The sequence below is a fragment of the Salmo salar genome, chromosome 10 (genome assembly GCF_965601325.2).
Source record: "Salmo salar chromosome 10, fSalSal1, whole genome shotgun sequence".
In the NCBI taxonomy this organism is placed as follows: Eukaryota; Metazoa; Chordata; class Actinopteri; order Salmoniformes; family Salmonidae; genus Salmo; species Salmo salar.
In genome coordinates, this window is record NC_138300.1 from 17085999 (window position 1) to 17111685 (window position 25687).

General features: G+C 42.5%; 2 protein-coding genes and 1 long non-coding RNA gene across 8 annotated transcripts; 1 reads left to right on the plus strand and 2 right to left on the minus strand.

Moving 5' to 3' along the window:
• Window positions 1-125: 125 nt before the first annotated feature.
• LOC106613618 (PWWP domain-containing DNA repair factor 3B) lies at window positions 126-9373 on the minus strand. Of its 6 annotated transcripts, none has more exons than XM_014216064.3 (16): window positions 9179-9373; window positions 8746-8826; window positions 8466-8536; window positions 8293-8363; window positions 7193-7401; window positions 6620-6701; window positions 4743-4889; window positions 4572-4642; window positions 4359-4438; window positions 3987-4047; window positions 3034-3109; window positions 2815-2865; window positions 2228-2478; window positions 1929-2129; window positions 1630-1718; window positions 126-1529 (listed from the first exon to the last, which is right to left on the minus strand). In XM_014216064.3, the coding sequence occupies exons 2-16, from the start codon at window positions 8800-8802 to the stop codon at window positions 1457-1459; spliced, it is 1590 nt and encodes a 529-aa protein (XP_014071539.3). In that variant the 5' UTR covers window positions 8803-8826; window positions 9179-9373; the 3' UTR covers window positions 126-1456. The 6 variants fall into 6 exon arrangements, with proteins under 6 accessions (XP_014071539.3, XP_082812876.1, XP_045543346.2 ...); XM_082956750.1 differs by having other exon boundaries at window positions 126-1551; XM_045687390.2 differs by having other exon boundaries at window positions 1630-1732.
• Window positions 9291-21206, plus strand: LOC145858568 (uncharacterized). Its single transcript, XR_014378986.1, has 3 exons — window positions 9291-9417; window positions 17562-17744; window positions 20081-21206. It is a non-coding gene; the product is annotated as an uncharacterized LOC145858568 (long non-coding RNA).
• Window positions 10951-16341, minus strand: si:ch211-1a19.3 (uncharacterized). The gene is made up of 5 exons (XM_014216072.3): window positions 15871-16341; window positions 14816-14912; window positions 12276-12429; window positions 11991-12112; window positions 10951-11774 (listed from the first exon to the last, which is right to left on the minus strand). Coding segments are annotated over exons 1-5 (699 nt in total). The 5' UTR covers window positions 16195-16341; the 3' UTR covers window positions 10951-11772.
• Window positions 21207-25687: the final 4481 nt, after the last annotated feature.

Here is a 25687-nt window from a genome sequence, read left to right on the forward strand (position 1 = left end):
TCCTAACTCGGACGACTTTGTGACCAAACACCGGCCAAACCCTAACTAGCACCAATTGTGCGCCGCTATATGGGACTCCCAATCACGGCCGTCTTGGCAAAAGAGAATATATGCAGCAAACACACTTGTGTAAAAACAACAACGTAATTTTATTTCTTTCATCCTGAGGTCCGTTTTGTGCTTTGGCAATACAAACATAACTCACCCAGAATAATAGCAACAAGTTCAATAAAATAATTGTAAAGGAAAATACATTGAAAAGAAACAAACCACCACTGTTGAGGCTATTTCAATTTGTACATATCTCCGCACATTACACAAGATGATCAATCATGCCAAATAACTAGACCGCGTGACAAATGACCTAATTTCACTTTAACTTGGTGGAATTTAGCTTTTTCAAGAGCTCTACTTTTGCATCTGTATCACCAATTATGGCAGGAAGTTGAGTAACATACTGAGTATGCAATTGTGGATTCCATTCAACTGTAGCTCCAGAAAATAATTGTAGGGGGGAAAGCCATGGAAAATAAACAAACCACCACCGTTATAGCTACACCAATGTACACTGCACAAACATATAAATGCAACATGTAAAGTGTTTCATGAGCTGAAATAAGAGAATTTAATGTTAATTTCTCTACCATAAACTGCCTCACAACACGTGTATGGCGTCATGTAGGTGAGCGGTTTGCTGATGCCAACGTTGTGAATATTGTTCCATGGTAGTGGTGAGGTTATGGTATGGGCTGGCATAAGCTATGGACAACGAACACAATTGCATTTCATCAATGGCAATTTGAATGCACAGATACACTGTGACAAGATCCTGAGGCCCATTGTCATGCCATTCATCTGTCGCCATCACCTCATGTTTCAGCATAATAATGTACAGGCCTCATGTCGCAAGGATCTGTACACAATTCCTGGAAAATGTCCCAGTTCTTCCATGGCCTGCATACTCACCAGAAATGGAGTATGTTTGGAATGCGCTGGATCGTGTAAGCGTGTTCCAGTTACCGCCAATATCCAGAAACTTCACACAGCCATTGAAAAGGAGTTCCACAGACCACAATCAACAGCCTGATCAACTTTATGTGAAGATGTGTCACGCTGCTTGAGGCAAATGGTGGTAACACCAGATACTGATCCACACCCCTAACATTTTTCAAGGTATCTGTGGCCAACAGATACATATCTGTATTCCCAGTCATGTGAAATCCATAGATTAGGGCCTAATGAATTTATTTCAATTGACTGATTGTCTTATAGGAACTGTAACTCAGTAAAATCTTTGAAATTGTTGCATATTGCGTTAATATTTTTGTTCAGTATACAAATTATTGTATTGAAAAATAAAGAGTATGTAAACCTATAAACACGTAACCTATGAACAATAAACACTAGTGGCATTAGCCAATGCAAACCCGAAACAGAACACACAACACAACTCTTCTTATTCTTTATCTTTTCTGCTTTGCCTTTTCTTCATCTGCTGCACAATCATAAGGTCAAACTCCTCTCGCTCTCTGAAATGATTAAAGGGAAATACTATCAGAAAAATAAAAACAAGCTACAGTCCATGAAATCACAAAAAAAGAATAGACAAATACAGAGTCAACCTCTCACCTATTACTGATGCCAGGCCCTTGTGAGTATTTCTCTTCGGCCTTAACCAGGGATATGTCATCGACCTCCGAGATTCCATGAATGACAGCCTGAAAATATCAAACTTGTGAGATGGAATAAAAGAAAGGACAGTTTGAATTACATTTTGTTCTGTATTTGCATACTACTACAAGAACACTAGCCTGGTCGCATTTGAATGCGCTTCACTGTAATAGCTAACTCTCACAATTGTTGTCATGCCATTTGTGCATGTACAAATCTAGGACCAATCTGCAACAACACTCAAGACATTGAGTCACCTCTGGTAAGAGCACTTCGAGGATGAAACGGATCTGATCCAACTCTGGCAGACTTGGCAAGGCTTCCTCCATGATGCTCCTGAGGTAAGTGAAAACCTGCTCCACCTGCTGGTCCGTCTCAAAGTAGGGGTCCACTGCTTGACCACTGGCCTTGCGGAAGGCCTTCAGCCACTTGGACACCACCTGACCACTGATAATAGCCTATGATATGGAGAAAAGAGAAGAAAAGGTGCCTAACTTATGCCCAGGGATAAGCTATGTTTTACTCTCTTCTTCCCTCAGCTTACTAACTCTCTGACCTGCAAGTGCCTTTCCACGCCTCTTTTATCGACGATGAACTGCAGTAGTTTGTCGTTGGCCCGGTCCCGTGCAGCCTTGGCACGGTCAGGTAGCAGTCTCTTGGAGACCTGTGGCTCCTGGTCACTGCCCTCGGTGGTCGCATGGTCTTCCGGAGTCCCCTGGTAACTTCTCTGGTCCTCCAAGTCTTGACTTGGCGAGGCCAGGTAACTGTCAGACGGGCCGAGAAGGTACAGCTTTCTCATAGGGATGCCTGGAGGGCAGGAGCACAAATAGGAGTAATACATTGGAATTGGCAATAATTATTATACAGTGAAAATCTGACAATGTTAAACAAGTGTTAAACTTTCACAATGGTTCATAGAGAAGAATGCCCCATTGTTATCAACCAGAGTATGTAGGTTCCTGTCAAGAAATGTTGCTCCATATCCTCATTCTACTATCGCCTCCTTGGCACATGGTTTGTTTTGATAGTTGTTCCTGCCAGTCTGTGGAAGCACCGGACTTGCTTGCACCTAGGAATTGGCATTAAATAGCAATGAAATAGGTACAAAAAATGACTTTGAACACAGGCCATTTCAAAACTTACTGATGTCATCAGCAACATACTCAACGAGGGAACCGGAAAATGAACCACAACCTGGGGGAACAAATGCATAAACATTTGATTCACTGGTCATTCAATTATATGCAGGCTTAGAACCTCAATTGATTGAAACACTAGCTACAAAACATTGTGTACTGCATATCCAACTGAAGACATTGGACAAAGAGTCAAATTCTAACCTATGTTTGAAGGTTCTCTTACCAAGGCGAATTCTATAGTCCCCAATAAGCTTCAGGCAATAGTGGATGGCAGTACCATATTTCTCCTTGGCTTTGTCCTGTGAGAGATACCCACATTTCACCTCACATTCTCCATACATACGTCAACTGAAGTAACATATAGACAGTAAGTTAATAAGTAAAAATAGTAATTTCAATAGCTAGGTTTCCATCCAATTGGTGACTAATTTTCATGTGAATAATCTAAAAACTGCAGAAAAACAATATGGGCATTTTCCAACGAGAGATGCGTGATGACATAGTGCACCTAAAAATAACTTTGGGTTTCCATCACATTTTCAACTCTACTGATGGCTTTGTCACAAAAATGTTTTGCGTTATATAGCGAACGTGCCCACTCTGGTCTTGGCACATGCGCCCTAGCCAACAGCTCGCAGATACAGTGCGGGTATAGCCTACATCACGGGATTATTTTGGACAATAGAGCGATATTATTTGCATTTGTCAAACGGCAGACAAGCATCGATTAACATGTCATCAGAATAAGATCCTCAACATTTATTGGAAAGGAGCATCAAGCTCATCGATGTGCACTGTCACCACCATGTGACTTATTTCATCTGTAGCCTAATAAACTGCATGCTTTCCCGAGTCATAGTGGGAGGACAACCCGTCATCACGTGTCCCACGTTTACTTCGATATGATGGTTATTATCTCAATATTTCTCGCATAATACAATTTACAGACATGAAAAGATCTCACCTTGTCTAGCATGTTTGATTTTTGTCGACATTTGGAACATTTGATGCTTCTATCAGGTCTGTCATGCCATTTTTACCTAACATGTACTTCACTTGCATAAGAAGGTTGAATGGAAAACTGGATCTACATGTCAATATTTGGAAGTCAACCATGGCACATTAATGACATAATATTTATCATATACTTTAAGTGCAAGTAAAGAAAAATCTCACCACCAACTCATTTGACTCCTCACAGTCAAAGGGCTTGATATTCTTTAAGGAGACCTTGACACTAAAGAAGGGTAAAATAAAATGTTTTATTCATCCTTCAAAGTCGTGTCACTAAATAAATATGTGACTTACATTGGCGCCACAAGAGGGCAGAACTATGCGAATGATTCATGTTTCCTTCCTGCCTTCTTTCGTAAAGAGCAAATTCCTTCAGGTTACAGCCATAAACATACATATTTGTCTTGTTTTCATAGAGATCATTGGTTACAGCTAATAACAGCACACGAAAACAGCTTCCCTGCATAAATGATGTCTGGAAACATCTACACTTTCATATCTACAATCATTATTAGTATTACTGAAGATGCTCACCCCTTCCTCTTCTGTGTGAAAAGAAATGTGTCGATGAACACGACGCTGGCTTTCTTCTCTTTGCGGGAAACATACATGACCTGACGATGAAATGAGAAGCAAACATGTCATACATGCAAGTGTAAGTCCAGTCCCATTCCAAATCACTAATGATAGAAGAAAGCATACTAGGAATGAGTAGGAGTCAAAATCAATTGGACTAATGAAAATTACCATAGCAGGCCAGAAGGGACAACGTTGATATTTACACCAGACACAAGCTCCCTTTGTGATGGATAGGGTTTCTGGGGGGGGGGGGGGGGGGGGTCACAAAAAGAAAATCATCCAATCTTTCATAACACAGTAAAGACATGCAGTTTAGAGAGCAGTTTAAAACTAGCTTACTCTTTGGCGAAGTGAAACTGGGTAGGTCATCATCCTCCTCATCCTCCAGACTACTGTCCTCCTGTTCGTCGAAGGACACTTGGAGCGGTTGCAGTGGGGATGAAGAAGGTGGAGTAAGGCTCAAATCACTTGACACATCGGCCACACCTATGCAGTGACACAAATTTCACACATACCAACTTTTTACAATCTACAATCTTCAAATGGAACATTCAAGTGTTCCTGCTTACATTGAATGGCATACAGTGCATTCGTAAATTATACAGACCCCTTGACTTTTTCCACATTTTGTTACGTTACAGGCTTATTCTAAAATTGATCAAATACATTTTTTTCCCTCATTAATTTACACACAATACCCCATTATGACAAAGTGAAAACAGGTTTTTAGAAATTGTAGCAAATTTATTTAATTTTTTTAAATTACTTATTTACATAAGTATTCAGAACCTTTGCTATGACTCGAAATTGAGCTCAGGTGCATCCTGTTTCCATTGACCATCCTTGAGATGTTTCTACAACGTGATTGAGTCCCCCTGTGGTAAATGTTATTGATTGAACAGGATTTGGCACACACCTGTCTATATATATATATATATATATATATATATATATATATATATATATATAAGGTCCCACAGTTTACAGTGCATGTCAGAGCAAAAACCAAGCCATGAGGTCGAAGGAATTGTCCGTAGAGCTGAGACAGGATTGTGTCGAGGCGCAGATCTGGGAAAGGGTACCAAAAAAATTATTGCAGCATTGAAGGTCCCCAAGAACACAGTGGCCTCATCATTCTTAAATGGAAGAAGTTTGGAATCACAGTTTGTTAAAGGGCACCTAAAGGACTCTCAGACTATGAGAAAGAAGATTCTCTGGTCTGATGAAACCAAGATTGAACTCTTTGGCCTGAATGCCAAGCATCACATCTGGAGGAAAACTGGCACCATCCCTACGGTGAAGCATGGTGGTGGAAGCATCATGCTGTGGGGATGTATTTTCAGCGGCAGTGACTGGGAGACTAGTCAGGCTCAAAGGAAAGATGGATGGAGCAAAGTACAGAGATCCTTGATGAAAACCTGCTCCAGAGCACTCAGGACTTCAGACTGGGACGAAGGGTCACCTTCCAACAAGACAACGACCCTAAGCACACAGCCAAGACAATGCAGGAGTGGCTTCGGGACAAGTCTCAATGTGAGTAGCCCAGCCAGAGCCCAGACTTGAACCTGATCAAACATCTCTGGAGAGACCTTAAAATAGCCTCAAACCGACGCTCCCCATCCAACCCGACAGAGCTTGAGAAGATCTGCAGCGAAGAATGAGAGAAAGTCCCCAAATACAGGTGTCCCAAGCTTCTGGCGTCATACAAAGTACTGGGTAAAGGGTCTGAATAATTATGTAAATGTGATCTGTTTAATTTGTAAAAATGTCTAAACCTGTTTTTGCTTTGGCATTATGGGATATTGTGTGTAGATTGATGAGGGGAAAACACTATTTAATACATTTTAGAATAAGGCTGTAACGTAACAAAATATGCCGAATACAACAGGTGTAGAGACCTTAACGTGAAATGCTTACTTACAAGCCCTTAACCAACAATGCACTTCAAGAAATAGTTAAGAGAATTTTTACTGAATAAACTAAATTAACAATAAAATAACTAACGAGGCTATATACAGGGGGGTACCGTTACCGAGTAAGAGACGGTAGCACCAACATTATGAACAAAATAAGTTACAAACCATGCAAAAAAAACACAAAATACCACAGGTGGTTAGGAGCCCGTAAAACGGCAGCTATCCCCTCCAGCGCCAAAAGTCAAGGGGTCTGAATACCTTCCGAATGCACTGTATGCACTTAGAATCTATTTGGCTTACTGTGAACAGTGATATTCTCTTGAGCTGCACCCGGACTTGTTTTCTGAGAGGCACAATCGTTGTTTTCCTCAGACTGAGGCTTCTGTGGGGACATAAACAACATCATGACATGGTTGTTATGATGGCATTATAAACTCAACTGGCGTCAAAAGTAGTGGAGAGCAATGTTAAAGCATTGAATCAGTTGCAGTGGTGACTGACTAGTTCTCGTGAATTAAGCGCAGAAGTACCTGTGTCTCAGCGTGCCTATACATAAGTCTGAACTTGGCTGCCCTTTGCTTCGGTGTCTCACAGCCATAGGCAACCCATAACTTGGGACTGGAATGGCCTGATGTGTTCTCTGGTGATGTATTGGCTTACTTTGGTGGACTGGTATCCTCATTCTCACTCAAATTCCTAGAATTCCACAAGCTGGACCACTGGGCTTGCTGGGTCCACCGTCTCTGACTATTGCAACACTTCCTTCTAATCTTACGGCCTTGTGAGGACCTCGTTTGAGCACACTTCAGTATCTACTACTGTCTCTCTAAGTTTTGTGCTTTCCTGGTCTGCTTCTGTATCACTTGGCCTCACATTTGCTCGGATGACGCGTCTTGCTCTTGTTTCTTGCTCTTCAGGCGCCGATGGCAACTGTTGGTCTCTTCCCTTTTCGGATGTTCTGGGGTCTCCTAACACCAGAGTGCTGCTCGTCTCTCCAGAGGGGAACATATCCAATGCCAAGCGCAGTGCTCTCCGGTATTTCAATTCTCTTATTGGGTCCCTCCTTTTGGAAGCATGATCACCTGCGCGAGGATGAAAGATATTATTGTTGTTCAGTCTTCACAAGGTTGGGATAAGAGTGATGTGGGAGATTTAAGTGACATTGTATGCAAGCACCCTTGATCATATTGTAACCAACGATCACATAATAGCAAACAAGGCATTGTAGTAGACATGTATAATCTCATTTGAACATGTAGGCCTACTGTCTATGTTAGCATCTTTACTCTTATCTGATCCCATGATGTCCAAAATATCTGCCCTTTACACTAGATTATCAATCATGCCAAATAACTAGGCTACGTGACAAATTAAATCATTTCACTATAACTGGTCAGGTCTTTATTGTTTTGCAAAATCAAGAGCTCTGCTTTTGCATTAGTATCACCAAATATGGCAGTAAGGTGAGTAACATATCGAGTATGCAAATGTAGATTCCACTCAACTGTACAACACTTTGTCCTACAAGTACTCACTAACTCAAGGGCCTACTTATGGGAAGTCACTCCCTAATCTGAAATGGTATCGGAATTAAATTATGTAAATGTTTTGACAACTGCTGAAAGTGAGCCAGGTTTATAATTACAAAATGTTTATCATCTCAACGGGACAAATTGAAGTGGAACCGAATGTTGACTAGAGAAACACCAACACACAAAGGCCTAGGCAGCTACAAGGAAAGAATCCCTGCTTCAGGTGGCTTGTAGGTGATATGGGAGAGGAAGTTGGACAGTATAAAGGTGTCAAACTGCATATCTGAAAAGGAAATGAGGCTCATTGTACATGAACGGAGCCACTTCCAATGCCTCTAGTCATGTGACATAAGATAACTTGTGGTTAGGAGGAAGAATTGACTGGCACTGGTTAATAAATGAAGGTACTGTATGTTGACAGAGAAGTGTTGTGGGACTTACTCAGATGTCCAGAGATGCTCTCGATGCATTCTTGGGTCAGGGCTTGCGTTTCCTTCTGCTGCACCCACACTCTGCAAAACAAAATACACACTCCTCCAATAGTTATTGATGAATGTATCCATGTCAGAGCGAGACAAGACTACTGAATTTGTCAATAACAAGAGGGGGCCTACCTGTGACCTTCTCCCAACATTTCCACTTCCATATCCTTCTTCCTCTTGGAATTACACACCCTTCTCAAAACCTTGTACAAGTGAAACAATAGCTGTATGTGAAACGGATGCTAAATACTGCACCCCTCCCCTCCAAAATACTGTACTAGAGGGAGCTTTTGAGAACATGTGTACTGATTCCACGTGTTTACAATTCCATCTGATACTGACAGGGATGTGTGGTCATTTGTGTATGTGCACGTATCCAAAGGATGTTAGCCTAGCAATGTCTTTGCCTTACCTTAGCTGGCCAGTGGTGGCCTTTCCACTTGCATAGGAGATATTCAGATGCTTCCATGTAAACTAGCTAGCTACCCAGAATCTGCAGGGCGACAATCTCAATGTGGTGAGCATAGAATTAAGAATGAATATTATCATTCTTATTACTATGGTTGTGAGGCTATCGTCTAGCTATGACGTTTCAAAAATATTACTGGCAGACATGGCTGATTATTTGATAGCTCGAACAAAAAAACGAAAGTCCTGCTACTAAATGTTCCTTAAGTAACTGTAGTTGATGGGTTTACTGTTCCTTCGTATCAAAACAAATCCTAACCACTTTCGCATTTGCAGTGGGCCAGCCAACTACTGTAGTCGTCATTATGAGCAAACAAAAAACAATGAATATCCCCTGACATACCACGCAAATAGATTTTGCAGTATATGTTACTCACTCAGTTGATTGAGGTGTGACAGGAACTAGTTTATCCAGTCACCACATCAGCTAGGCTACAATTTGGTCGAAACTAGAAGAGTACTGTAGCTAGTTGCTACTGTCAGGGATAGCTCCGAATGAAACTTTACCACATTCATAACATAAAGTCCCTCCATATTCCACTCTCGTCTCATGGCCAGCCGCGTCATACGCTGCGCACGCAAGCAGATTTGAATTGGGGGAAGAAGCAGGCTACCGGTAGGTACAGTGTGTTAATCAAAATGTTATACGATAACAATTACATGGCGTATACAGAATTTACTTTTCGTAGCAGGTTCGGAGAATTTACACGTTTACAATTTAGCAGACACTCTTATCCAGCGTGATTTACTCGAGCAATTAGGGCTAAGTGCCTTGCTCATGGGAACATTTTTCACCTTAGTCCATTCAGGCGACCTTTCAGTTACTGGCCCAACGCTCTAAACCGCTAGGCTTCGTGCCACCCTACACAGCAGGTTAGCATAAATAGCATAGCAGGTTAGGACAATTAGGTCACGGTTAGGAAAAGGGTTCGTTAAAATGCAAAAAATCACCCAGAAACAACTCAATTTTATATTTGGGCAATTTATGCATCACTTCCGTCCGTAACTGTAGCCAATCTAGTCACAACCTAGTTTTACTATTGCCACCACAATCACAGACTGTGAGGCTAATATAATATTTCCAGGCGAGAGGGGTGTTATTTCAACAAAGTGTGCGCTGTAAGGCAAACAATGCATTAGCATACACTTGTCGATGCATCTGTCCAGACAGTACAGTAGGCCTCTGGCTGCTACCAGACGCCCTTGTGTGAGGGCCAGTAGGGGCACTCCTTGCTCTGATACAGGACATTCCAAAGCTCTAGACCAGTAATTTATATGGTCGCACGCCAGGGCAGTGATGATGGGGGAAGTGTCCTGCAAAGGGTGCCATCACCCTTTGGTTGGGGCCCACCTCCAGGGGGCCCCCCATGATAGCAGATGAACAGTCATAAGCAATGGCAAAATGTGGAGAATTGCAGGAAATTTGCTTTAAAACGGCAAACATTTCTCTCAGCCTCATGGCAAAATGTGGAGAACAGCAGGAAATGTGTGTTTAGCTGATTCATAACAGTAGTCAATCGAAGGTGTAAATTAATTCGTCTGACGACTCAAACTGAATTCCTCTGCTGCTTTATGTTCGCTACATACTTCATTCGGAGACTGCCATTGTTTAAGTTGTTTGTGGTGACGTCAAAATGAGAGATGTTGTACAATTAGAGTATCAATGCCAATTACACATTTTCTAAATGTCGCTTTGCCTACATGTTTTCTGGCTCTGGCCTAACCCAAAATGTGTAGAATTGCAGGAAATTTGCTTTAAAACGGCAAAATTTGCTCTCAGCCTCATGACAAAATGTGTAGAATGGCATTATAAAACAGCTTTTTTTTTTCTGGCAACCTTTTTGTTGTTTTTTGGGGGGTTGGAGGTCCCTTGGAGGTAGGTGGCCCAAATGCATTATTTTGGCCATGGTGAACAGTCATCGCAGATCAGTGTAGGTTCATTCCGGTGTCATGGCCAAATTCCCAACCTAGGCTTGGCTCCTCACATTATCATTCCCAGCTCACTGTGAACCCCTCTCCTTTCCACTACATTCAACAGGTCGTTGTTGTATTATGAATGTTCTTCTCAACAACAACTACCGGTATGTTCTTATTTTTCCCATTTATAATATTGGTAGAAGAGTATAGAAATGAATGGCCAGCTCCAAAATAATTGGACACACTTTATTTTATGAATTCCCCCTCCAGGACAGCTTTTGTTTGTCATTTAAAACATGGTGCAAATTAATCATATATGAAATATATAAAAACCAGTACACCAGGCACAAAATATTATCTATCTAGTGTCTTCTTGATACCCACTCCCGTCGCGCAACTCCTCCACCTCTTAACCCTCCCCATCCCACCATCCCATGTACATAAAACGGTTTATTAAAAGGAAGAAGGTAAACTACAACAAAAAAGTAGGAAAGCACTAGTAGGGTAAGAATAAAAAAAAAAATAGGGGGGGGGGGGGGGACCGGGGAGAAGTCAAAACAGGACAAAACAAGAGACGACCAGACAGTACTTATAAAGTACATTCAAACATTTACACACAAATAAATACAGAGACCTTTAACCTAAACGAAAGTGTGCCTTCTTGAAATATCCCAAAACATGGGCATTAAAACCCTAAGTATTCAATTCAATTCTAGCCTAGGTAAGGGTACGGTTCAACAATAAAATAAGCCAACATGTATATAAATGTGAGAGTGGTAAATGCAGCTGAAAACCATTCAAAAGCAACAAATAAGTATAACCCTTTTGTCCATGACTAAGTTTTACAATTTTTGTTTAACAATTCTTAAAATATAATTGAAAAAGAAACGAAAGAAACTATAATCATTGACCGTTTCCCCAATTAGTTTCCTAACAGTAAAAGATGTACAGCAGTGATATCCATATAATATCAAGTCCAGGTCCCTCTTATTGTCCTGGAAAACAGTGTTCCCCTTGAATCGTCTTCGCTGACCCCACTGGCTATGCATTATGTTCCTGGAAACCATGTGTAATTAAAATATTTTATCACATTGAGATATGGATTATAGACAGTTGCAGACCATGTCTATGAATATCAAACAAACTACGATTTATTATATGCTTGTTATGATCTTTGATTTATTTTCCACACTGCTAACACAGCCACTGCTTATAAGCCTCAATGGCATTGAATAATGATGCTTAGTTAGCACCCTGAGCTATTACACTCACATGTTATCAATTGTAGACTGACGCAGAGGACCACGGCCAAGGCAAGAATGCTAGTCTGGGGTGCGGCAACTCCATCATCCAAAAGCTCGGCGGCATGGCCACCATCCTTTTTGCACTTCTGCCTGTAAATATAACCATGGTTCAAGAAACAATATCAACACTCATAAAAGGTAAACCAGCCAGGCTTATTTAGCTGATTCATAACAGTAGTCAATCTGAAGGTGTAAATTCATACCAGCTCAGTGTAAATCTGTACCAGCTCAGTGTCACTGGATTGATACTTACAGCTGCTTCTGTAAATACAGCTTGCTGGACTCGCAGGCCTTGGTCTGGCTCTCGGCTGCTATCCGCTGGCTCTCAGCAGCTGAATGCAAAGCCACACAGGACGCCCACGTGTGAGAGGCCTGTGTCAAGTTCTCCTGAAGTAATTCGATGTGCTCTGAAATCATAATAAGGCCTAAATCAAAACACTGAGTGACAGAAATAAAACATGTAATCCATGTTTACAACAATTAATTTTGAAATTCAATGACAGTGACATTTAATGCTAAGGCATACTTTGGGTAGTTTTCGATGTCTTCTTTGATAGACAAAAATAGGACATCCCTAGTTCACATAATGCCTTATTAACTTATAAGGTCATGTCTGGCCCTAGGATTGCTTATCAGTACGAGTGGTGTACTGTACATGACTCCATGACGTCTCTTAACTATTTTGGGAATTGTCTGGCAGCAAAGGGGTTTCACTCACATTAGCTGTGTTTTTCAAATTTTCCAATGTTCGAAGAATGCAGCAATAGATGCTAGCTATGCTGTTTGACAGGGCTCTCCTAGGCAGCTAAAATGTTGTAAACGTATTTCTCATTAAGACCCTGTTGAAGGCGGGGTGCCTGATATTTATCAGAACAGGCATCTCCCCTTTCACACAATGTGTCATTTTCATATCGCCTTAACTCGGGAACTTATCATTTCCTTCTGTTGTTCAAAGTCAGGAAATCTACTGTAAAAAAAAGTCGCAGCTACGGTATTTATTTTCTAGCCCCTTGGTTACAGCTTACTTAGCTCTGGAATACACTTCTTATCTGTAGGGTTTTCAGCATTTCGCGGTTAGCTCACACCCCTTGAGTTTTGTTGTGTTACAGCCTGAATTTAAAATGGATTAAATTGAGATGTTTTGGTCACTGGCCTACTACACGCATTACCCTATAATGTCAAAGTGGAATTATGTTTTCTGAAATTTTAACTAATTAAAAATTCAAAGCTGAAATGTCTTGAGTCAACAATTATTCGACCCCTTTGTTATGGCAAGCCTAAATAAGTTCAGGAGTAAAAATGTGCTTAACAAGTCACATCACTCTGTGTGCAATAATAGTGTTTGACATGATTTATGAATGACTACCTCGTCTCTGTACCCCACACATACAATTATTTGTCATGTCCCTCAGTTGAGCAGTGAATTTCAAACACATATTCAACCACAAAGACCAGGGAGGTTTTCCAATGCCACGTAAAAAAAGGAACCTGTTGGTAGATAAGTAATTTAAAAAAAAAAGCAGACATTGAATATCCCTTTGAGCATGGTGAAGTTTTAAAGTACACTTTGGATGGTGTATTAATACACCCAGTCACTACAAAGATATAGGCGTCCTTCCTAACTCAGTTGCCGGAGAGGAAGGAACCACTCAGGGATTTCACCATGAGGGCAAGGGGGACTGTGAAACAGGAACAGAGTTTAATGGCTGTGATACAAGAAACTGAGGATGGCTCAACAGCATTGTAATTACTCCACTATACTAACCTAATTGACAGAGTGAAAAGAAGGAATCCTGTACAGAAAAAAAATATTCCAAAACATGCATCCTGTTTGCAGCAAGGCACTAAAGTAAAACTGCAAAACATGTGGCAAAGCAATTAACTTTTTGTCCTGCTAAAAAGTGTTATGTTTGTGGCAAATCCAATACAACACATTACTGAGTACCACTCTCTGTATTTTCAAGCATAGTGGTGGCTGCATCCTGTTATGGGTATGCTTGTCATCGGCTGTTGTTCCTGAGTGGCCTAGTTACAGTTTTGACTTAAATCGTCTTGAAAATCTATGGCAAGACTTGAAAATGGCTGTCTAGCAATAATCAACAACCAACTTGACAGCGCTTGAAGAATTTAAAAAAATTATAATGTGCAAATATTGTACAATCCAGGTGTGCAAAGCTCTTAGAGACTTACTCAGAAAGACTCACAGCTGTAATTGCTGCCAAATGTGATTCTAACATGTACTGACTCAGGGATGTGAATACTTATGTAAGTGAGATATTTCTGTATTTCATTTTTAATACATTTGCAGACATTTTCTAAAATCATGTTTTCACTTTGTCATTATGGGGTATTGTGTGTAGATGGGGGGGGGGGGATAATCTATTTAATCAATTTTAAATTCAGGCTGTAACACAACTAAATGTGGAATAAGTCAAGGAGTATGAATACTTTTTAATGGCACAGTAGAAGTAGCCCGTGTGACTGCTTTTAAAGAATGGTAAACAGATGGGATGGCTATTGAAGACATTCACTCTGCTGAAACTTGCACTTAAATCCTAATTTGTCATCCGTTTCCAACGTTTGTAATCACAGCCTCAGATGATGTAAACTCATTTTTGAAGGAGCAATATCCAACCAATCATGTGTATTTATTTACTGTAGCTAGGGTGGTTTCTATGGTTACAGGGGAAAATGCTGCTAAGAATATCGTGGCTGAGAAAGTGCTCCTTTCATGGTAGCCAATACCAGAGGCAAAAATCCCATACCCTCCCACCGTGACATCAATTTTCCTACCTTGGTTTAGCATGATTTTTGAAGTGAGGTTTGCCTCGATTTCTTTATGCATCTCAATTTCTTTTTCCAGGACTGTAATGTTTCCACCCAAAATAACCTGCAAAAAAGACAGTGGTGGTCATTGAGTAAGTCCTCAGGAATTTCCAGAACTAGTTAATACAACTTCTGTGAACATTGGCACAGTCATCCCAAGGAGTCCCTCCTATCACATATTTGAAATGTTGAGTGAAAGCAGGCTTGTGCCAGAACCAGATTTGGCTATGAGAACAGCCTCTGAAAACATTCCTTTCATCCAGCGTTTTATGTGAAACAACACCAATGAACACATGTACTCTAATACAGTATCTACGAAGAAAAGAGGTGGAAATAATGATCTCATCAAAGACAACGGTGAAAGATTAATTTCTTTGTGTTTAAAGAACATGGACTGCTGCCGAAATGGCAACATTTCCCCTACATACTTCTGGTCAAAAGTAGAGCACTATATAGGGAATAGGGTACCATTTCAGACACAGACGTGGTGTGCCCTATTTCTGCTTTCCCTCTTCTTCCAGGAAGGGTTGATCTTGACCTCCCACCCACTCCCTGGGAAAGACTAGCTGCTTTTAATATTTTGATTGCTGCATTTGCAGAGTATTTGCATAACTGTCCACATTAAATGGATACTGTCTTTCCATTGTGCCTCTGGTTGTTATGTAAAGGCCTAATGTGGATTTTGGGTCTGCCATTTATTTTCACAAGTAATCATTTGGCATGATACAGTAACGTGTTTTCACTGACACTGTTATAAACAGTCAAATGGAAATGGTATCAACAAAAAAGCATGAAATCGTAGCCATGACCGTTTAGATTAGGTTTGGATGTCCGATCAATCTAAAATGACACGATGTGTAAGGGCGTCAGGTACAACGGAGAGGGTAGAAGAAGGAGAGAGGCAGAGGATAACTGTGGCAGCTTGAGGGATTGAGCAAGTCAGTTGTAACCTCAGGCCTGCGGGAACCAGAGAGGGGAGTGGGAGGGGAGGGAAAGCAAAGCGAGGCAATGCAAACACTCACGTTTTCCTGCCGACAGTCATCCAGGGACACGTTGGTCTGTCCCAGGCGCTCCAGGAGCCTCTCTGTCTCCCTGAGCTGTCGGGTCTGGTTGGCGTGGCCCTCCTCCACCATCTCCTCCAGGGCTGCCTTGTTCTTGGCGTACACCACCCTGGCCCCCTCGTGCTTCTCCGTCAGGGTCTGTAGTTCAGCTCGGCACTGGCTGGCACTCTTCATGTCCGGAGAGGTGGCCCACACCACAATAATGATGAGGGAGATTACCGACCACAGGGCCAGGCAGGCGATCACAATGTTGCGGGTGGTCTGGGATGACTTGGAGCTGGCCATGGTGGACAAGAAGGTTGTGGTGGTGCTGATGATGATGATTAGAAAAAGTTGATCCGGAGTGTTTCCTGTCCTGCGAGAGGTGTCTGTGTAAAGAGGCAGGAGGTTCCTCTCAGAGTGAGTAACTGACTGAGTCTGTCTAAAGGATGGACTTCCCCTAAAACTCTGCCTCTGCTGGACAGGAAAGGGGTGTGGCCCTGGCTCTCCCCCCTCTGTCGCCCTCCCTTTCCTCCCACTCTGTTCCCTTCATGCCCTGTTAGGGGGGGCAGTAATTAAAAAGTAAATCAGAACATGAGACAGAGAGAGGAGATATGAGCTGTTCCCACACACACTGTGTCGGCTGCAAGGAACATTATGAGGGGAAAATTAAAGCAAAACCTCAAAGTGCCTGGTGTAAAGCTGTGTTTTTCCCTGAAAGGGTGTGTGTTTCTGTTTCCATTTCTCAGTCGCAGAGAGAAACCTGGCAGGACTCCCAACTCCACATAGAGCTGGCCTTGAACGCAGCTTCGCGTGGAGAGTTCAGTCACACAGCCTGTTTTGGTTCTTCAGCTATGTCTTATTTGAAACACTTTCACAAGAGCCTGAGTGCAGTGCCTGAGGCAGCGACTCAGTGTTTCCTGAACTCATTCCAGCAGGGCCCTAAGAGAATCCATGGCACACAGACACACCCCAAACAACTCAGGCAACCCAGTTGCTATGCTCTTAGAAAAAAGTATTTAGGATAACCCTTTTTGGTTCCACAAAGAACCCTCCTACATGGAACCTTAAAGAGTTCTACCTGGAGTCAAAAATAGTTCCTCAAAGGGTTCTCCTATGGGGACAGCCGATGAACCATTTTAGGTTCTAGATAGACTAGGGAAAAAAGGTGCTGTCTGCCCCCTCCATCAACAAATTACGACATAAAACTGAACTCTGCTCCTGTTTGAGTATGTAATCTGTATACCCATAATAGATAATGATGTAGTTGGATGCATCCTGGTTGTATGTATTATTTTCCTCTGTCACAATCTAAACTGACACCAATGTTATGCCTTTGTCATGCATGTTTGATTTCATTATATTGAATTCCTCTGATCAAATACCGAACCAAGTTCCAGATGAAACATTCCACAGTAGTCTGAGAAAGGAATGACTCACTCTGCATTTTCAGCTACCCTCCTATGTGACAATAAAAAATTAAAAAAGGGCCTGGAAAGCACAACTTCCTCACTCTTTGTCCTCATGAACCTCTTTGCCAAAACATCCAAAAATGGTAAGGAAAATTAAGAGGATGTGGAAATGAGATGGCTCTTGGTTGGATACTGAGTGAACAAAACATTAGGATCACCTTCCTAATATTTATTTGCACCCCCTCTCCATTTTGCCCTCAGAACAGCCTTAATTCGTCAGGGCAGGGACTGTACAAGGTGTCGAAAGCATTCCACAGAGATGCTGGCCATGTTGACTCCAATGCTTCCCACAGTTGTGTCAATTTGGCTGGATGTCCTTTGGGTGGTGGACCATTCTTGATACACACGGGAGAGTGAAAAACCAAGCAGCGTTGCAGTTCAAAGGTACAAATCTTTTGTCTTGCCAATTTACACTCTGAATGGCACACATAGACAATCCATGTCTCAATGTTTAATAATCCTTCTTTAACCTGTCACCTCTCATCTACACTAATTGAATGGGAGCATAGCTTTCTCCTGGTCAGTCTATTTCATGGAAAGAGGTGTTCCTAATGTTTTGTACACACCATGTATATAGTATATTACAACACTTCAGGAACTGGCACGGTAGTAAGTTGAGTGAAATGAAAAATACCTTCAAAAATTTGAAGTATTTAGGTATTGGTACAAATGAAGGAAACAGGTTTCAAGCAAGTTTTTAGAAATTGTTCCTGAAATGTTCTAGAATTCAGGGGCATATTTTCAACTTATCAAACAAGAATGTGCCTTGTAAGTTGAGGCAATGGCATATACAGTACTAGTCAAAAGTTTGGACCCACCTACTCATTCAAGGGTTTTTCTTTATTTTTACTATTTTCTACACTGTAGAATACTAGTGAAGACATCAAAACTATGAAATAACACGTGGAATCATGTAGTAACCAACAAAGTGTTAAACAAATCAAAATATATTTGAGATTTTTCAAAGTAGCCACCATTTGCCTTGTTGACAGCTTTGCACACTCTTGGCATTCTCTCAACCAGCTTCAAATGGTTGCACCTGGAATTCATTTCAATTAACAGATGTGCCTTGTTAAAAGTTAATTTGTGGAATTTCTTTCCTTCTTAATGCATTTGAGCCAATCATTTGTGTTGTGACAAGTTAGGGGTGAGAGCCCTATTTGGTAAAAGACCAAATCCATATTATGGCAAGAACAGCTCAAATAAGGAAAGAAAAATGACAGTCCATCATTACTTTAATACATGTCATACAGTCAGTTTAATACAGTTAGTCAATGCGGAAAATCTTTTGAAAGTTTCTTCAAGTGCAGTCGCAAAAAACATCAATCACTAAGGATGAAACTGGCTCTGTCACACCCTGATCTGTTTCATCTGTCTTTGTGCTTGTCTCCACCACCCTCCAGGTGTCTTCATTATTCCCCAGTGTATTTATACCTGTGTTCTCTGTTTGTCTGTTACCAGTTTGTTTTGTTTTGTGAAATCTACCAGCGTTTTTCCCCTTGCTCCTGGCTGTTCTAGTTCCGGTTTTCTAGTTTTCCCGGATTTGACCATTCTGCCTGCCCTGAGCCTGCCTGCCGTTCTGTACCTTGCCACACCACACTGGATTATTTAAACCCTGCCTGCTCTGACCCTGAGACTGCCTACCGTTCTGGACCTTTTGCACCCTATCTGGATTACTGACCTCTGCCTGCCCTTGACCTGTCGTTTTGCCTGTACAAGTAATAAACATTTGTTTCTTCCACATTGTCTGCATCTGAGTCTTACCTGAAACGTGATACTCTCATGAGGACCGCCACAGGAATGGAAGACCCAGAGTTACCCCTGCTGCAGAGGATAAGTTCATTAGAGTTAACTGCACCTCAGATTGCAGCCCAATTAAATGCTTCACAGAGTTCAAGTAACAGACACATCTCAACATCAAATGTTCAGAGGAGAATCAGGCCTTCATGGTTGAATTGCTGCAAAGAAACCACTACTAAAAGACACCAATAAGAAGAAGAGACTTGCTTGGGCCAAAAACCACGAGCAATGGACATTAGACCGGTGGAAATCTGTCCTTTGGTCTGAGTCCAAATGTGAGATTTTTGGTTCCAACTGCCTTGTCTTTGTGAGAAGCAGAGTAGGTGAACGGATGCTCTTCGGGTTGTGTGGTTCCCACCGTGAAGCATGGAGGAGGTGTGATGTTCTCGGGGTGCTTTGCTGGTGACACTGTGATTTATTTAGAATTCAAGGCACACTTAACCAGCATGACTACCATAGCATTCTGCAGCGATACGCCTTCCCATTTGGTTTGCGCTTAGTGGGACTATCATTTGTTTTTCAACAGGACAATGACCCAAAACACACCTCCAGGCTGTGTAAGGGCATAGTTTTGATGTCTTTACTATTATTCTACAATGTAGAAAATAGTGAAAATTAAGAAAAACCCTTGAATGAGTAGGTGTGTCTCAACTTTGGAATGGTACTGTAGCTGGAAAGATAGTTGATGGTGTGTTATAACAAGATACAGTATATGACAATGAATGGAGGACCAACAGACTGGTAGGCTTCATGGGTATCTGGTTCATACAGCGCTTCAATTAACTCCCAAAGCATTTTTGCACTATAAAATACACACTGCTTGAATGTCCCCTTTAGTGACCAAGTACTTTGTCATGTTCTTGAAACTGTTTGGCTTAACAAAATAATTATGGGATATATCTGTCTCTATTTTTGGCCAGGCGATTGACGGGAGTGTATGAGGAGAACAGAGGTTGGCCCAAACACAAAGAGAGGAGCTGCCAAGCCAGTGCTGTCAGTCACCAAAGTGCATCTGGCAGCAAGCAAGACGAATGTCCACACTATTGATCACTATTAGAAATGGATCGGTTAAGGGCTTTGTAACACCACTTCAGGATCAGGCAGACACAGGGAATCTGCTTTCAAAGCATTGGTTTGATATGAAGCGACCAACGCTGCACTGTCTTCTTGAGATGGGGAAGGGACATCTTTATGAAAGTGTACTGTATAACACTTCCCCCTTTTTCAGATGTCTCAAAGTACACTATTTATACAAAAGTATGTGGACATCCCTTCAAATTAGTGGATTCGACTGTTTCAGCCACACGCTACCTTCCCGAATGCATAATGCCAACTGTAAAGTTTGGTGGAGGAGGAATAATGGTCTGGGGCTGTTTTTCATGGTTCGGGATTCGCCCCTTAGTTCCAGTGAAGGGAAATCTTAATGCTACAGCACACAATGACATTCTAGACGATTCTGCGCTTCCAACTTTGTGGCAACCGTTTGGGGAAGGCTCTTTCCTGTTTCAGCATGACAATGCCCCCGTGGACAAAGTGAGGTCCATACAGAAATGGTTTGTCAAGATCGGTGTGGAAGAATTTCACTGGCCTGCACAGAGGCCTGACCTCAACCCCATCGAACATCTTTGGGATGAATTAGAATGCTGACTGCAAGCCAGGCCTAATCGCCCAACATCATTGTCCGACCTCACTAATGCTCTTGTGGCTGAATGGAAGCAAGTGGAAGCAATGTTCCAAAATCTAGTGGAAAGCTTTTCCAGAAGAGTGGAGGCTGTTATAGCAGCAAAGAGTGGACCGAGTCTATATTAATGCCCATGATTTTGGAATTAAATGTTTAACAAGCAGGTCACCATACACTTTTGGTCATGTGGTGTAGCTAGCGGGAGAGAAGGGGGAGGTCGGAAGCATTCTATTCTATTGATTAGTAAAATGTACATGAGAATTTTCAAAAAGAGCAATACAGAAAGTCAAAGTTTTACTGTCATGTTGACATTTTGTGTCACAGTGACATTTTTGAAGTCTACCGATAAAGATTCAATGAAGTCACTACTAGGCTGTATGTATTATTTTCCTCTGAGTCACAATCTAAACTAGACACTATGGCTTTGTCATACATGTTTGATTTCATTATATTAAATTCCTATTTTCATATTGGAGATATGAGTTATGCGTTGGTAGGGTGGTGTTGTTTGCGTTTCGCCCATGGAGCTCTTGCCTTCCAGCGATGTCATTTGAAAGAGGCCCCAAAATAATATAGTCCCACACTGTTTTGGGGCAGAGTGGTTTTTGTGTTTTTCCCTTCAAGGACAGGGAACCACACCGCAATACACAGTAGATCTCTGTTATGTGTCACCTGTCCTTGAAGGGACATAGTAATGGTGTCTAAGAGAAGTCAAAGCTAAGTTTTAATATGAAATGTTACCATTACTGCTTGTCATACTATAGTATAGGCCACTAAACACAGGCAAGACATGGCAACAGAAAGCAGTTTACAGTTCATATTTGAAAAATGAGACTGAGATGTGTTATGTTGTACAGTGGAGAAGTAGCATGAAGACAATACTATAATGTTCAACAAATGTAACTTTAATGGGCAGCTTATACAGCAGCAGCAAGTACTCACCTCTTGATCAGCCACTTCTTTTCAGTGTTATGGTGATATACTGCCATCTAGCGATTTAAACTTCAAGGAAGCATTTGCAAGTAAAATTTTATCCAATAGGACAGCTCTAGTTTCAGCTCTATTTTCTTTTTTTGCTGGGGTATATTCTGGGGAAAGAGTGGTATATGAGACTGGACAAAAACTGAAAACACTATACAGATGTAGGATCTTATTTTGAGCCATTTTGCTACAGCAGGAAAATAATCTTGCAGCAACACGAAATGTAAATTACTACGTGGACTCTAATAAATAGGCATTTTCGTAGGGGTTGATACATTTTTTGTTAAGGCAAATTAAGTCTGACATTTCGAAGTGGAAATGACATACTTTAGAAGCCTTTTAAACCTCATACACTAAAAGTTTGCACTTCTTGCTGTGCAGGAAAATGTATTCTCAGCAACAAAAGGGTGATCAAATGAAGATCCTACATCTGTAGGATCAGCTAGTATAGAGTGGTGGAGTCTTTAGTTTGATGCAAAGCAAACACTTAACATATGAATGAAACTTGGGCTTTTCACCTATCCCCATGTAATCAGAACAATCACAATGATGTGTGTCACACCCTGATCTATTTCACCTGTCTTTGTGCTTGTCTCCACCCCCCTCCAGGTGTCGCCCATTTACATTTTAGTCATTTAGCAGACGCTCTTATCCAGAGCGACTTACAAATTGGTGCATTCACCTATAATATCCAGTGGAACAACCACTTTACAATAGTGCATCTAACTCTTTTAAGGGGGGGGGTTAGAAGGATTACCTTATCCTAACCCAGGTATTCCTTGAAGAGGTGGGGTTTCAGGTGTCTCCGGAAGGTGGTGATTGACTCCGCTGTCCTGGCGTCGTGAGGGAGCTTGTTCCACCATTGGGGTGCCAGAGCAGCGAACAGTTTTGACTGGGCTGAGCGGGAACTGTGCTTCCTCAGAGGTAGGGAGGCGAGCAGGCCAGAGGTGGATGAACGGAGTGCCCTTGTTTGGGTGTAGGGCCTGATCAGAGCCTGAAGGTACGGAGGTGCCGTTCCCCTAACAGCTCCGTAGGCAAGCACCATGGTCTTGTAGCGGATGCGAGCTTCGACTGGAAGCCAGTGGAGAGAGCGGAGGAGCGGGGTGACGTGAGAGAACTTGGGAAGGTTGAACACCAGACGGGCTGCGGCGTTCTGGATGAGTTGTAGGGGTTTAATGGCACAGGCAGGGAGCCCAGCCAACAGCGAGTTGCAGTAATCCAGACGGGAGATGACAAGTGCCTGGATTAGGACCTGCGCCGCTTCCTGTGTGAGGCAGGGTCGTACTCTGCGAATGTTGTAGAGCATGAACCTACAGGATCGGGTCACCGCCTTGATGTTGGTGGAGAACGACAGGGTGTTGTCCAGGATCACGCCAAGGCTCTTAGCACTCTGGGAGGAGGACACAATGGAGTTGTCAACCGTGATGGCGAGATCATGGAACGGGCAGTCCTTCCCCGGGAGGAAGAGCAGCTCCGTCTTGCCGAGGTTCAGCTTGAGGTGGTGATCCGTCATCCACACTGATATGTCTGCCAGACATGCAGAGATGCGATTCGCCACCTGGTTGTCAGAAGGGGGAAAGGAGAAGATTAATTGTGTGTCATCTGCATAGCAATGATATGAGAGACCATGTGAGGATATGACAGAGCCAAGTGACTTGGTGTATAGCGAGAATAGGAGTGGGCCAAGAACAGAGCCCTGGGGGACACCAGTGGTGAGAGCACGTGGTGCGGAGACAGATTCTCGCCACGCCACCTGGTAGGAGCGACCTGTCAGGTAGGACGCAATCCAAGCGTGCGCGGTGCCAGAGATGCCCAGCTCGGAGAGGGTGGAGAGGAGGATCTGATGGTTCACGGTATCAAAGGCAGCAGATAGGTCTAGAAGGATGAGAGCAGAGGAGAGAGAGTTAGCTTTAGCAGTGCGGAGAGCCTCCGTGACACAGAGAAGAGCAGTCTCAGTTGAATGCCCAGTCTTGAAACCTGACTGATTAGGATCAAGAAGGTCATTCTGAGAGAGATAGCAAGAGAGCTGGCCGAGCACGGCGCGTTCAAGAGTTTTGGAGAGAAAGGAAAGAAGGGATACTGGCCTGTAGTTGTTGACATCGGAGGGGTCGAGTGTAGGTTTTTTCAGAAGGGGTGCAACTCTCGCTCTCTTGAAGACGGAAGGGACGTAGCCAGCGGTCAAGGATGCGTTGATGAGCGAGGTGAGGTAGGGGAGAAGGTCTCCGGAAATGGTCTGGAGAAGAGAGGAGGGGATAGGGTCAAGTGGGCAGGTTGTTGGGCGGCCGGCCGTCACAAGACGCGAGATTTCATCTGGAGAGAGAGGGGAGAAAGAGGTCAAAGCACAGGGTAGGGCAGTGTGAGCAGGACCAGCAGTGTCGTTTGACTTAGCAAACGAGGATCGGATGTCGTCAACCTTCTTTTCAAAATGGTTGACGAAGTCATCCGCAGAGAGGGAGGAGGGGGGGGGGGGGGAGGGGGAGGAGGATTCAGGAGGGAGGAGAAGGTAGCAAAGAGCTTCCTAGGGTTAGAGGCAGATGCTTGGAGTATAGAGTGGTAGAAAGTGGCTTTAGCAGCGGAGACAGAAGAGGAAAATGTAGAGAGGAGGGAGTGAAAGGATGCCAGGTCCGCAGGGAGGCGAGTTTTCCTCCATTTCCGCTCGGCTGCCCGGAGCCCTGTTCCGCTCGGCTGCCCATCTTCCCTATTGTCCCAGGTGCATTTATACCTGTGTTCTCTGTTTGTCTGTTGCCAGTTCGCCTTGTCTCGTCAAGCATACCAGCGTTTTTCCCCGTACTCCTGATTTTTATTATTGAATCCAAAAGATACAATATACTTGCAGTGAAGCCGCTCAACAACTACACCAAACCAGTCATCCAACAGACTCCCATTCAGAGCGACACACAGAAGTATCCAGGGTCAATGCCCTGCTCAAGGGCATATCTCAACAGATCTCCCACAAGGTCAAAAACGGGGACCTGAACCCTCCAAGATCCCCCCTAACAGTTCCCCAATAGCTGCCCCTCAACCATCTGAGACCCCTCCCACAGTACACCCCCAAGAAAAAATGTTGATGAAAAAAATTAAATGAATTCCACTCCCCACCCGCCAAGAACCCCCCCCCCCCCCCCCCCAATGCACCAACAACCAATAAAATTAACTAAAAAGGAAAACAGAAAACAACAATTACAAAAAAACAAAGGACATCAAGGACAACTAAAATCATAACAACAAGGCCAACTGCATATGTTTTGAGTGCATGTCTGGCACTATTTACATGCGTGTCCGTGTATGTGTGTATATGCATGTGTACAAACACCTGCACGGCATCAGTCTCAGGCAAAACGGCATTAGCTGTAAAAACACTGCCCCCCAGTGTCATTCAAACTTACTTTTTATTAAATCAAAATCAAATGTATTTGTCACATACACATGGTTAGCAGGTGTTAATGCAAGTGTTGCAAAATGCTTGTGCTTCTAGTTCCGACCATGCAGTAATATCTAACAAGTAATATAACCTAACAATTTCACAACAACTACCTTATACACACAAGTGTAAAGGAATGAATACGAATATGTACATAAAAATATATAAATGCGTGATGGCCGAACGGCATAGGCAAGATGCAGTAGATGGTATAGAGTACAGTATATACATATGAGATGAGCAATGCAGGGTATGAAAACATTATATGAAGTGATATTGTTTAAAGTGGCTAGTGATACATTACATCAAGATGCAGTAGATTGTATAGCGTACAGTATATACATATGAGATGAGCAATGTAGGGTATGAAAACATTATATAAAGTGGCATTGTTTAAAGTGGCTAGTGATACATTTAATTACATCAGATAGCAAGATGCAGTAG

Coding starts and splice junctions, on each gene's coding strand:
- LOC106613618 (XM_082956749.1), bottom strand. CDS start 8,802: ATGGAAGCATCTGAATATCTCCTATGCAAGTGGAAAGGCCACCACTGG. Junction 7,402..8,292: donor GAGCATCTCTGGACATCTGA/GTAAGTCCCACA, acceptor ATCCTCGCGCAG/GTGATCATGCTTCCAAAAGG. Junction 4,048..4,358: donor TTCACACAGAAGAGGAAGGG/GTGAGCATCTTC, acceptor ACCCTTCTTTAG/TGTCAAGGTCTCCTTAAAGA.
- si:ch211-1a19.3 (XM_014216072.3), bottom strand. CDS start 16,194: ATGGCCAGCTCCAAGTCATCCCAGACCACCCGCAACATTGTGATCGCC. Junction 12,430..14,815: donor AAAAATCATGCTAAACCAAG/GTAGGAAAATTG, acceptor TTATGATTTCAG/AGCACATCGAATTACTTCAG. Junction 12,113..12,275: donor CTGTATTTACAGAAGCAGCT/GTAAGTATCAAT, acceptor TTATATTTACAG/GCAGAAGTGCAAAAAGGATG.